The sequence below is a fragment of the Cherax quadricarinatus genome, chromosome 61 (assembly GCF_038502225.1).
Source record: "Cherax quadricarinatus isolate ZL_2023a chromosome 61, ASM3850222v1, whole genome shotgun sequence".
In the NCBI taxonomy this organism is placed as follows: domain Eukaryota; kingdom Metazoa; phylum Arthropoda; class Malacostraca; order Decapoda; family Parastacidae; genus Cherax; species Cherax quadricarinatus.
In genome coordinates this window covers 17,026,092-17,038,306 of record NC_091352.1, presented here as the reverse complement: position 1 = coordinate 17,038,306, position 12,215 = coordinate 17,026,092, and the positions used below count along the sequence as shown (strand labels likewise).

The window sequence follows — 12,215 nt, the reverse complement described above, 5'->3', positions numbered from 1 at the left end:
TTAGAAGTGCTGCAGCTTGTGGAATTCTTTGAAACATGGGTATAAGCACAATGGTGTCTTACACTCCTCACACATAAAACGAGTGTCTCTGCGTTTTTGTGGGCGTTTTGTGGTATGTCCACAGACAAAACACCTCTTCTGAGCATTTTTCTTGGCAGTAGTAGCAGGCAGTGGTATGGGGTAGTGATCACCAGGCCTCAGACGAGAGGACATGTGTTGATAATTTCGTGGGCGCTGGTCTATTGCAGGTGTTGTTTCTTGGTACTTGAATATTATTTGTCTGATGACTGACAAACAAAATTCACCATATTTGGGTTTGTTCTTGGTCTTCAACTTATACATATTATAAGCATTCAGCATGGAAATGTCAAGAAGATGGAAAAACAGTTTTATGTACCACTTATAACTCTTGCGAACACAGTCAGCAAACCCAATCTGCATGTCACATTTGTCCACTAAGCGCATATTGAGGTTGTAATCCATCACAGCTGCAGGTTTTACAATAGGTTCATTGGTCTCTCTATTCTGCTTGCCAGTCTCTACCATTTCGTGTCAGTGAACTGATGTCAGCAGTGTGACATCACGTTTGTCATGCCACCGAAATGCCATGATGTCATTGGCAGCAAACACCTGCACTTCACCTCTACGACTGCCAGCTTCGAACCTAGGCATATGTTTACGATTTCTACGCACTGTGCCACACACATCTGTCATGTTCACTCGCAAGAAATCACTGAGTATAGGGCTTGTGTACCAGTTGTCAGTATATAAAATATGCCCCTTACCAAGATATGGCTCCATCATTGTTCTAACCACATCACCAGAGATACCCAGTAACTTCCTGGTATCTTCCATTGTTTTACCGCCAGTGTACACAATTATATCCAAAACCAGACCAGTTTTGCAATCACACAGAACAAATAACTTTATACCAAAGCGTTTCCTCTTGCTTGGTATATACTGCTTGAATGAGAGTCTTCCTTTGAACAAAATCAAAGACTCGTCAATAACAAGCTTCCTGAAGGGATAAAAATACATACAGCACTTTTGTTTCAGGTACATAAACACACGTCTGATCTTATATAACCTGTCGCTTCTGTCAGGCCTGGTTTTGTCTGAAAAGTGTAACATACGTAACAGTAACACAAATCTATTCACTGGTATAATGTCACTGAAAGCAGGGGTTGAAATCAGGCGGTCTGTCGCCCAGTATGTGTTGACACTATGCTTATACACATGTGGCATAAGCATTATTGTGGCAAAGAACAGATACATCTCTGCCACAGTTGTGTCCTTCCACTGGTGTAGGCGTGATCTTGGTGAAAGCATAGTGTTTGCCATGGTGTACTCATAGTATGTATTGCTTTCCCTGACAATAATGTCCATCAGGGGTTCATCGAAGAACAACTGAAAGCATTCCAGTTCAGTGGGATTGTTCCCAAGTGTACATGATGGCCGTATTCCACTTTGTCCTTCATCAAAGTCATGGGGATTGGGAACAAACTCGTCATCTTGATGCCAATCCCAGATGCGGTCAGCTGGTGCGTTCTGGATATTGTAATGTCGTTGTGGTTGTGCAGGTTGTGGTTGTGGTTGTGAGTGTGTGGGGTCGGCCGAGGTGGGTTGTAGTTGTGCAGAGTCAGCAGCGCGGGCACTAGCGTGGCCCGCTGCTGGTGTCACATGACTCATGGCACCGTCACTATCACCACCACCGCCTGCTGCCTCACTCACATCATTTATACCCATCGTAACAATATCGTCATCTTCACTATCAGGACGTGGTGTAGGGCCACGGGATGTGCTCCGAGATGTACTCCTTCCTCTTGGAAGAGCATATGGCACACTACCAGACCGCATGCGACGTCGTATATACTGCCGCTTCACTGGGGAATATTCACCCTCACTGTCACAACTAGAAGTGCTTTCAATAACCTTGAAATCACTATCACTATCACTTGCACTGCTCACATCTGAGTCTTGTACACGGGCAAATAGTTTCCTCTTTCGTCCTGGTACAGGTGAATATGAACGAGCCGGCCCAGCACCAGAGGTGGATGGTTGTGGGTCATCTGGGTTTTCATCACTAATTATGTTATCCTGGGTAATTTTCTCGGTCACACCCGCTTCCAAACCAGGGAATTCACTTTCACTGACACTATCATCACTGTTTGAGCTATCACTTGGGAACAAAAGACCTCCAATCCGCCGAGGAGTGAGGAACTTCTTACCGCGAGGCATGGTGAAAATGGACTACCAAGATGGCGTTCCCACAATGCACCGCTGAGTCCCAGATTTTTTTCACAGGGTGCACACCGACCACTGAGACCCATTCTCTCTCGTGTAGGCCTACCAGCCCTCTCCCGCTTGATTTGAAGCCGCTAGAATTTATGCGTATAGATACGTCAAACACGGTATCTCCCATGACATACATATACGACCGCGACAGTCAAAGGGTTAATATATTTATAGATGGGGTTGTATAAGAAGTAAATGCTAGGGTGTTCGGGAGAGGGGAGGGATTAAATTATGGGGAATCAAAAATGGGAATTGACACAGTTGCTTTTTGCTGATGATACTGTGCTCATGGGAGATTCTAAAGAAAAATTGCAAAGGTTAGTGGATGAGTTTGGGAGTGTGTGTAAAGGTAGAAAGTTGAAAGTGAACATAGAAAAAAGTAAGGTGATGAGGGTATCAAATGATTTAGATAAAGAAAAAATGGATATCAAACTGGGGAGGAGGAGTATGGAAGAAGTAAATGTTTTCAGATACTTGGGAGTTGATGTGTCGGCGGATGGATTTATGAAGGATGAGGTTAACTATAGAATTGATGAGGGAAAAAACGTGAGTGGTGCATTGAGGTATATGTGGAGACAAAAAACGTCATCTATGGCAGCAAAGAAGGGAATGTATGAAAGTATAGCAGTACCAACACTCTTACATGGGTGTGAATCTTGGGTTGTAAATGCTGCAGCGAGGAGTCGGTTGGAGGCAGTGGAGATGTCCTGTCTAAGGGCAATGTGTGGTGTAAATATTATGCAGAAAATTCGGAGTGTGGAAATTAGGAGAAGGTGCGGAGTTAATAAAAGTATTAGAGGGCTGAAGAGGCGTTGTTGAGGTGGTTTGGTCATTTAGAGAGAATGAATCTAAGTAGAATGACATGGAGAGCTTATAAATTTGTAGGGGAAGGAAGGCGGGGTAGGGGTCGTCCTCGAAAAGGTTGGAAGGGGTAAGGGAGGTTTTGTGGGCGAGGGGCTTGGACTTCCAGCAGGCGTGCACGAGCATGTTCGATAGGAGTAAATGGAGACGAATGGTATATGGGACCTGACGATCTGTTGGAGTGTGAGCAGGGTAATATTTAGTAAAGGGATTCAGGGGAACGGGTTATTTTTATATAGCCGGACTTGAGTCCTGGAAATGAGAAGTACAATGCCTGCACCCTAAAGGAGGGGTATTAGCAGTTTGGAGAGATATGTTGTGTATCTTTATACATATATGCTTTTAAACTGTTGTGTTCTGAGCACCTCTGCAAAAACAGTGATTATGTGTGAGTGAGATGAAAGTGTTGAATGATGAATGATGATGAACGTATTTCCTTTTTGGGGTTTTTCTTTCTTTTTGGGTCACCCTGCCTCAGTGGGAGACAGCCGACTTGTTAAACATAAAAAAAAAAAAAATTGAGAAGCTTTTTTGTACATAAAGCAGGCAAGTTGTTTATTACAATACAGTATACAGTGGGCCCCCGGTTTACGATCAGCTTCCAATGCGACCAATTATGTAAGTGTATTTATGTGAGTGCGTTTGTACGTGTATGTTTAGGGGTCTGAAATGGACTAATCTAATTCACAATATTCCTTATGGGAACAAATTCGTTCAGTAATGGCACCTGAACATACTTCTGGAATGAAATAATATTGTAAACCGGGGGTCCACTGTACTACTGCATAAACATTTAAAAATATACTACAAGAAATGTTATAGATGGTGTAAAGGTGACATTAAAACAATATCAAAATGATTGACACAAACCCACTACCATTATAGTATGCTCCTCACTTAGCGACAAATTTGTTTACCGACGAGGTCTTAGGAATGGAACTCTGTCGTTAAGTGAGGAGAGGCTGTACATTAATATTTTTAGTCAAATTAAGTAACTCATTACTATTCAGGAGAGAAAATATAAATATCATTCTGAAACTTACCATACTGCTCACATATATGTGCTAAAAAGGCAATGGATTGAACTGTCTTGCCCAGACCCATCTCATCTGCTAGGATGCCATTGATGCCCTGTAAATGTTGAAATATATATAGTATATATATTATACGAAAACACAAATAATACAAATTTAATTTAGTTGTTGGGCATTATCATAAATATACAACTAACTTCTTATTTTAATGACGTTTGATGATAGTGCAACTGGTTTGTAATTTTTAGCTACTGCTTTGCTATACAGAGTACTTTGTGAAGTAGGGCTATGTATGTTGCTAGACAGCAGTTACCCAAGGAGGTAATACAACTCTACCATACAAGGATGAATCAGAAGCCTGTTTCAATATTTTGGATCCTTGCAAAAATGTTTTTTATTATTATCACACTGGCCGATTCCCACCAAGGCAGGGTGGCCCGAAAAAGAAAAACTTTCACCATCACTGTCTTGCCAGAAGGGTGCTTTACACTTCAGTTTTTAAACTGCAACATTAACACCCCTCCTTCAGAGTGCAGGCACTGTACTTCCCATCTCCAGGACTCAAGTCCGGCCTGCCGGTTTCCCTGAACCCCTTCATAAATGTTACTTTGCTCACACTCCAACAGCACATCAAGTATTAAAAACCATTTGTCTCCATTCACTCCTATCAAACACGCTCACGCATGCCTGCTGGAAGTCCAAGCCCCTCGCACACAAAACCTCCTTTACCCCTCCCTCCAACCTTTCCTAGGCCGACCCCTACCCCGCCTTCCTTCCACTACAGACTGATACACTCTTGAAGTAACTCTGTTTCGCTCCATTCTCTCTACATGTCCGAACCACCTCAACAACCCTTCCTCAGCCCTCTGGACAACAGTTTTGGTAATCCCGCACCTCCTCCTAACTTCCAAACTACGAATTCTCTGCATTATATTCACACCACACATTGCCCTCAGACATGACATCTCCACTGCCTCCAGCTTTCTCCTCGCTGCAACATTCATCACCCATGCTTCACACCCATACAAGAGCGTTGGTAAAACTATACTCTCATACATTCCCCTCTTTGCCTCCAAGGACAAAGTTCTTTGTCTCCACAGACTCCTAAGTGCACCAATCACCCTTTTCCCCTCATCAATTCTATGATTCACCTCATCTTTCATAGACTCATCCGCTGACACGTCCACTCCCAAATATCTGAATACATTCACCTCCATACTCTCTCCCTCCAATCTGATATCCAATCTTTCATCACCTAATCTTTTTGTTATCCTCATAACCTTACTCTTTCCTGTATTCACTTTTAATTTTCTTCTTTTGCACACCCTACCAAATTCATCCACCAATCTCTGCAACTTCTCTTCAGAATCTCCCAAGAGCAAAGTGTCATCAGCAAAGAGCAACTGTGACAACTCCCACTTTAAGTGTGATTCTTTATCTTTTAACTCCACGCCTTTTGCCAAGACCCTCGCATTTACTTCTCTTACAACCCCATCTATAAATATATTAAATAACCATGGTGACATCACACATCCTTGTCTAAGGCCTACTTTTACTGGGAAATAATTTCCCTCTTTCCTACATACTCTAACTTGAGCCTCACTATCCTCGTAAAAACTCTTCACTGCTTTCAGTAACCTACCTCCTACACCATACACATGCAACATCTGCCACATTGCCCCCCTATCCACCCTGTCATACGCCTTTTCCAAATCCATAAATGCCACAATGCAAAAATACTGATCGTTTATTTCTATCTCATAAATATGTAAGATGGCAGGTAAATCTTACAAACTACTACATTCTTTTGGTATATATACTTACCTTTACTGTCCAGTAAGTTTTGTAATAAATTTTTTACCACATCAGCTGTTTTCCACTGGGTAAGGTGACCCAACAAAACACACACATTCACCCACACTCATTCTCCAGCTGCCTTTTCAGAAGGGCACAGACATCACAATTCAAATGATCCACTGAGCCCATTTTTCAAGGTGAAGGCACTGTACTTTCCACTTTCAAAACTCAAGTATGTTTCACTGGTTTCCCTGTATCCCATCATATATGTTACCTTTCTTTTTTCAATGACCAGGCCACATCCCACTGAGGCAGATAGACCTAAAATTTAATAATGTATACAGGAGAAGGGGTTACTTGCCCATTGCTCCCGGTATTTTAGTCGCAGCTTATAAAGGAAGAATTCTATTCTACTTCTCCACTGAGAATATGTTACCTTGCTCACACTATAATTACTTTTCTCCAATTACTCTGATATAACACGTCCACACATGTCTGCTGGATACTCAAACCACATCACATGATGCCACTTAACCCTTCCTGGGAAATTCCCTACATCTTCCATTTGACCAAGATTTTTATTCTTGACTGATATTACTTACTTACTCCTATTCTACTATTATATACAAACAATTCTGGTTGAGATAATAATAAGGAAGAACTCAGGTAATGGATAGGGTTTGAACTCATGGCAAAGCAGTCTTAAAATTTCCTAAAACAATATGCTATACAAGTAATGAAATGACTGTCAAGCAAAAATTCTAAACAGTCACACTTTTTTGCATTTGTTATGGAAAGTGAGCATGTCCAGTAAGTTTATACACTACTTGATGCAGTGATATGTAACAACAATTGTGTTTCACAGTATGCAAATGCTACGAAATTAGTATTTAACTAGATAATAAGAATATTTTAAATGAGAGATACAAAGCAAACAATAATATTCTTTGAAGCACTTGTACTCTCTCCATACTGAAATAATGGAGTACATTAACAGCCCAATTTAAGGTTGGCAGAATTGCATACCTAGAGAATGGACAGAAAACATTCACCAGCTGCATATATTCAGTTGAACATTTATGGCATTTATGGATTTGGAAAAGTCATATGATAGGGTGGATAGGGGGGCAATGTGGCAGATGTTGCAAGTGTATGGAATAGGAGGTAGGTTACTGAAAGCAGTGAAAATTTTTTACGAGGATAGTGAGGCTCAGGTTAGAGTATGTAGGCAAGAGGGAGATTATTTCCCAGTAAAAGTAGGCCTTAGACAGGGTTGTGCGATGTCACCATGGTTGTTCAATATATTTATAGATGGAGTTGTAAGAGAAGCTCAGGTGTTGGCAAGAGATGTGGGGTTAAAAGATAAAGAATCTAACACAAAGTGGGGGTTGTCACAGTTGCTCTTTGCTGATGACACTGTGCTTTTGGGAGATTCTGAAAAGAAGTTGCAGAGGTTGGTAGGGTATGTAAAAGAAGGAAATTAAAAGTGAATATAGAAAAGAGTAAGATGATGAGTATAAGAAATAAATCAGGTAACGGAAGACTGGATATCAGACTGGAGGGAGAGAGTATGGAGGAGGTTAATATGTTCAGATATTTAGGAGTGGACATGTCAGCAGATGGGTCTATGAAGGATGAGGTGAATCATAGAAGTGACGAGGGGAAAAAGGCAAGTGGTGCACTGAGGAGTCTGTGGAGACAAAGAACTTTATCCATGAAAGCAAAGAGAGGAATGTATGAGAGTATAGTTATACCAACACTCTTGTATGGGTGTAAGGCATAGGTTGTGAATGTTGTAACAAGGAGAGGGCTGGAGGCAGTGGAGATGCCATGTCTGAAGGCAATGTATGCTGTGAATATAATGCAGAGAATCTGTAGTCTGGAGATTAGAAGGAGGTGTGGTATTACCAAAACTATTATCCAGAGGGCTGAGGAGGGGTTACTGCGATGGTTTGGACATGCAGAAAGGATGGCACAAAATACAATGACTTCGAGGAAAGGCAGGATAGGGGTCGGCCTAGGAAAGGTTGGAGGGATGGTGTAGAGGAGGTTTTGTGCGCAAGGGGCTTGGACTTCCGGCAAGTGTGCGTGAGTGTTAGATAGAAGTGAATGGAGACAAATGGTTTTTAGAACCTGATGTGCTGTTGGAGTATAAGCACAGTAACATTTATGAAGGGATTCAGGGAAACCAGCAGGCCGGACTTGATTCCTGGAGATGGGAAATACAGTGCTGGCACTCTGAAGGAGGGGTGTTAACCCTTTCAGGGTCCAGAGGCCAAATTTCAAAGTGTGCACTAGGGTCCAAGAATTTTCAAAAAAAAATTTCTGTTATTTTTTCTTATGAAATGGTAGAGAAACTTATTCTGAAGGTAATAAAACAAAAAGTCCAAAATTTGATGGAAAATTGACAAAATTATGCTTCATGAATTTTGATGTGTCAGCGATATTTATGAATCGGCAATTTTGCCAACTTTGACTCCCATTTTAGGCCAATTACATTATTCCAGTCGACAAAATTCTTAGCTATTTCACTAGTATTACTTATATTCTATTGATTGAGCACAAGAAATTGCCAGGTCAACTATTTCAACTACAAAATAAATTGATCGGAAATTGGTAATTTGGCCAATTTAACACAAAGTTCAAAATATTCCAATTTCAAAATAGGGTCCAGAATAAACAATGTAGGTATTCCTGGCACTAAACTAATATTTCTTCTGTTCATTAGTTACATTTTGAGGCTTTACAAATGAATTCCATTTTGATTTTTTATTCACATAATGAATTTTTATTCAAACCAAAAAAATAGAAGATTTACTGTTATGCAATATTGTAATAATTGTATAAATATCATCACCACATTTGTGAATATATATCAGACCCACCAGCTGGTGTGTATTAGACGTGTGAGGTCGTTTGTTTACTCTTGAACATCGGCAAAAATTTAACATTTCCGCTAATTTGAGCTCAGTTTCAAGCCATTTCCAGCGCTAAAACCAATCAAAATCATCTCTATTTCTGTAATATGTCTTCCATTCTATCAAATAAGACCAAGAAATTACAAATACAACTATAAAAAACATACGAAAAAACACTGCAAAGTCGCTGTTTTAATCGAAAATCACGGTCTCAGTTTTTTTTCTCTCATTATACACTGTGTGCTGCAGGATTTGTTTTATGTGGTGCACACATACCACATAGATGTATTCTCTCATATCTAGGCCCAAATTTACCACTCACAGCTTATCAGAGTGAGCTGAGCTCATGGCGTAGATCTACGTTTTGGACCCTGAACGTAAAGCCGTAGATCTACTGCACAGACCCTGAAAGGGTTAATGTTGCAGTTTTTTATCTGTAGTGTAAACATGCCTCTGGCAAGACAGTGATGAAATGAATGATGATGAAAGTTTTTTCTTTTGGGCCACCCTGCCTTGGTGGGAACGACCAATGTGTTAATAAAAAAAAAAACTAAATTATTGTAACACCTAAAATTTTTCAAATTGTAATCCCTGCAGTGAAGGTGAGAAAGCTGAACAGTATCATAATTTATATATGAAAACCATTACAATAACTTATTCTAAATCTACACAATAAAATAACTCAGAAGCATTGGAGGCATGGCAAATAGTCTAAAATAGGCCCAAAGAAAAACAGGGGTGCATTAAGTACACTAAAACATAACTCAATAAGTGTAGTGTTCACAGCTTCTAAACATCCCATTTTGTGATTTGTTTGAAATTGTGTTTTACAATTTCATGAGTCAAATACGTAACTAATATCACAGTCATCAAGGTGGCAATTTACAAGTTCCTATAAACATTTCCTGATCAGCAGGCTTGTAGCATCAACTTCAGATTGCTAACTTCAAGGAACAACAGCTGACTGTTAAGGTCAACAATCATTAGGCCTGGTTAGAGATTGAGCAGTGAAGGCAATGATCCTTAAAGAGCTGTACTCCAAAGTAACTATTATCACAAATAAATACTGTTTCTGCATATCAAATGTAGTTTTTTTTAACTCAACGGCCATCTTTTCCCAAGGCAGGGTGACCCAATAATGAAAATGCATTAAATGTCATTCATTCAATAGTCAGAGAGTTATCTGACATTACAGTCAGATAACTCTCTGACCACAACAATCCCACCCTCTTTCAAAGTGCAGGCACTGACTCTACCACCTCCAGGACTCAAGTCCAGCTAACCATACAAATGTAACTATAATCACAGAGTAATTACTGTGAATTTCCTAAGATTTGTTTTATATTTCAGTACACTAAGAAAATGCAAATATCTCGTATACACATTTATTGGAGTTCTCTGTCATGAAAATTTTAAGGGAAAACCTCACAAAAACAATATTTGTTACTTTAAATGCCTTATACAGCTTACTCATGTGACAATAAATACAATAACTGGAAAGGTAAACTGAATAATGTTAATATCTGTTTTGGCCTAGGTAGTAGGTTAGTAGACAGCAACTGCAAGGGAGATACTACCGTCCTGCCAAGTGAGTGTAAAACGGAAGCCTGTAATTGTTTTACACGATGGTAGGATTGCTGGTGTCTTTTTTTTCTGTCTCATACACATGCAAGATTTCAGGTACGTCTTGCTACTACTTACACTTAGGTCACACTACACATACATGTACAAGCATATATATATACACCCCTCTGGGTTTTCTTCTATTTTCTTTCTAGTTCTTGTTCTTGTTTATTTCCTCTTACCTCCACAGGGAAGTGGAACAGAATTCTTCCTCTGTAAGCCATGTGTGTTGTAAGAGGAGACTAAAATGCCGGGAGCAAGGGGCTAGTAACCCCTTCTCCTGTATATATCACTAAATGTAAAAGGAGAAACTTTCATTTTTTCTTTTGGGCCACCCTGCCTCAGTGGGATACAGCTGGTGTGTTGAAAGAAGAAAGAAGAGTCTGCTTTGGATTGTAATGAATCATGATCCAGTAGAGACTGCAAAGTTCACTGGTCCTTTCCAATTGGTGGGTTTGTTATTAATTTTTCCAGCTATGGAAATGTGAATTTCATTATTTTCCTCAATACACCTACCATCCGACTTATGACCGAGTTTGGTTCTGAGAAACCGGTCGTAAGTCGAAATGGACGTAAGTCGAACTTTACTACTGAATATCAACATCACATTTTTGTAATGACTTTATTTTATTGTTTTATTTTGGTATTTCATGTTTTACTGTACTTTTTATGCTGTTAGTACTGTATTTTATACTGTAAGGTTTAGGATAAACACTGTGTACAATACAAACAGTTGTTTATTTCCCAGAAATTTGGCAAAAAAAAAAAAAACACGGTCGTAAGTCGAGCGGTCATAAGTTGAGCAGGTTCCTAAGTCGGATGGTAGGTGTATATAATATAATTGTATTTCCCAATAAAACAAGAGAGGAGAAAATGTCATTTTGATTTTCACTCTTTTCCTCAATATACAGTTAAATTCAACAAGATAAAAAATGTTACTTGGTCACCTGCCTATAGTACTGTGACTTGTAAATACTGTACATGGACTTTCAAGCTTTGTATATGAAGTAAACCGTGTAACATTATTCCAACTCCAGATATCATTCATTCTGAGTTTTATTAAAGGACAAAAAAAAAAAAATGAGTAATGTATCTTACAAAATAGTAGAGATTAGCCAGCCAGTTCATGCCATTCATCTGGTAGCTCTTGAGGATGCCCTTAAATATAAGTGGCTGTGGATGCTCCTTACATTCTTTAGATCGCCCAGGCTCTGGTGCACACTTGCCTTCACTCCCTGAGAACAAACTTAGTTTTGCTTGTTGGTTGGAATAAGCCTCTTGAGCTGTCTTCAGTGCCTGAACTTTCATGGCTTCACTGCAATATTTTAAAGAATTATAGTATCAATTTAAAATTATCACATACAGTACAGTACTGATTATATACATAAAACAGTTAAAACAAAAATTGGCAAAATGAATACCATATTCTAAAGGACCAGGGAGATAATGAGCTTAAGATTAAACAATAAAATAAATCAATGATAAGAAAAGTATCCCATGAAGATCACTGCTCATAAAAATCTTTGGATGAAGGAGGAGTGCCTTGATATTATAGGTCTTTAAACTTCACCATCATTTTCAAGGAGGCAGAAGCAAAGAGCAGAAAACTACTGCCTAATAAGCTTAACTTTTTTATGTCTACACTCTTTGTAAGAGAATGTTGAGAGAAGCCACTGTCAACCATCAT

The 12,215-nt window shown here is 39.5% G+C and overlaps 1 protein-coding gene across 2 annotated transcripts in view; it reads right to left on the bottom strand.

Annotated features, from left to right (window-relative positions):
- Positions 1-12,215, bottom strand: part of Ino80 (chromatin-remodeling ATPase INO80) — a 754,916-nt gene that overhangs the window by 648,431 nt on the left and 94,270 nt on the right. For both annotated transcript variants that reach the window (XM_070098261.1, XM_070098262.1), the window contains exons 10-11: positions 11,627-11,843; positions 4,200-4,287 (exon numbers count right to left, since the gene is read on the bottom strand). In XM_070098261.1, the coding sequence (XP_069954362.1) occupies positions 4,200-4,287; positions 11,627-11,843 (305 nt within the window). The remainder of the gene's footprint in view (positions 1-4,199; positions 4,288-11,626; positions 11,844-12,215) is intronic.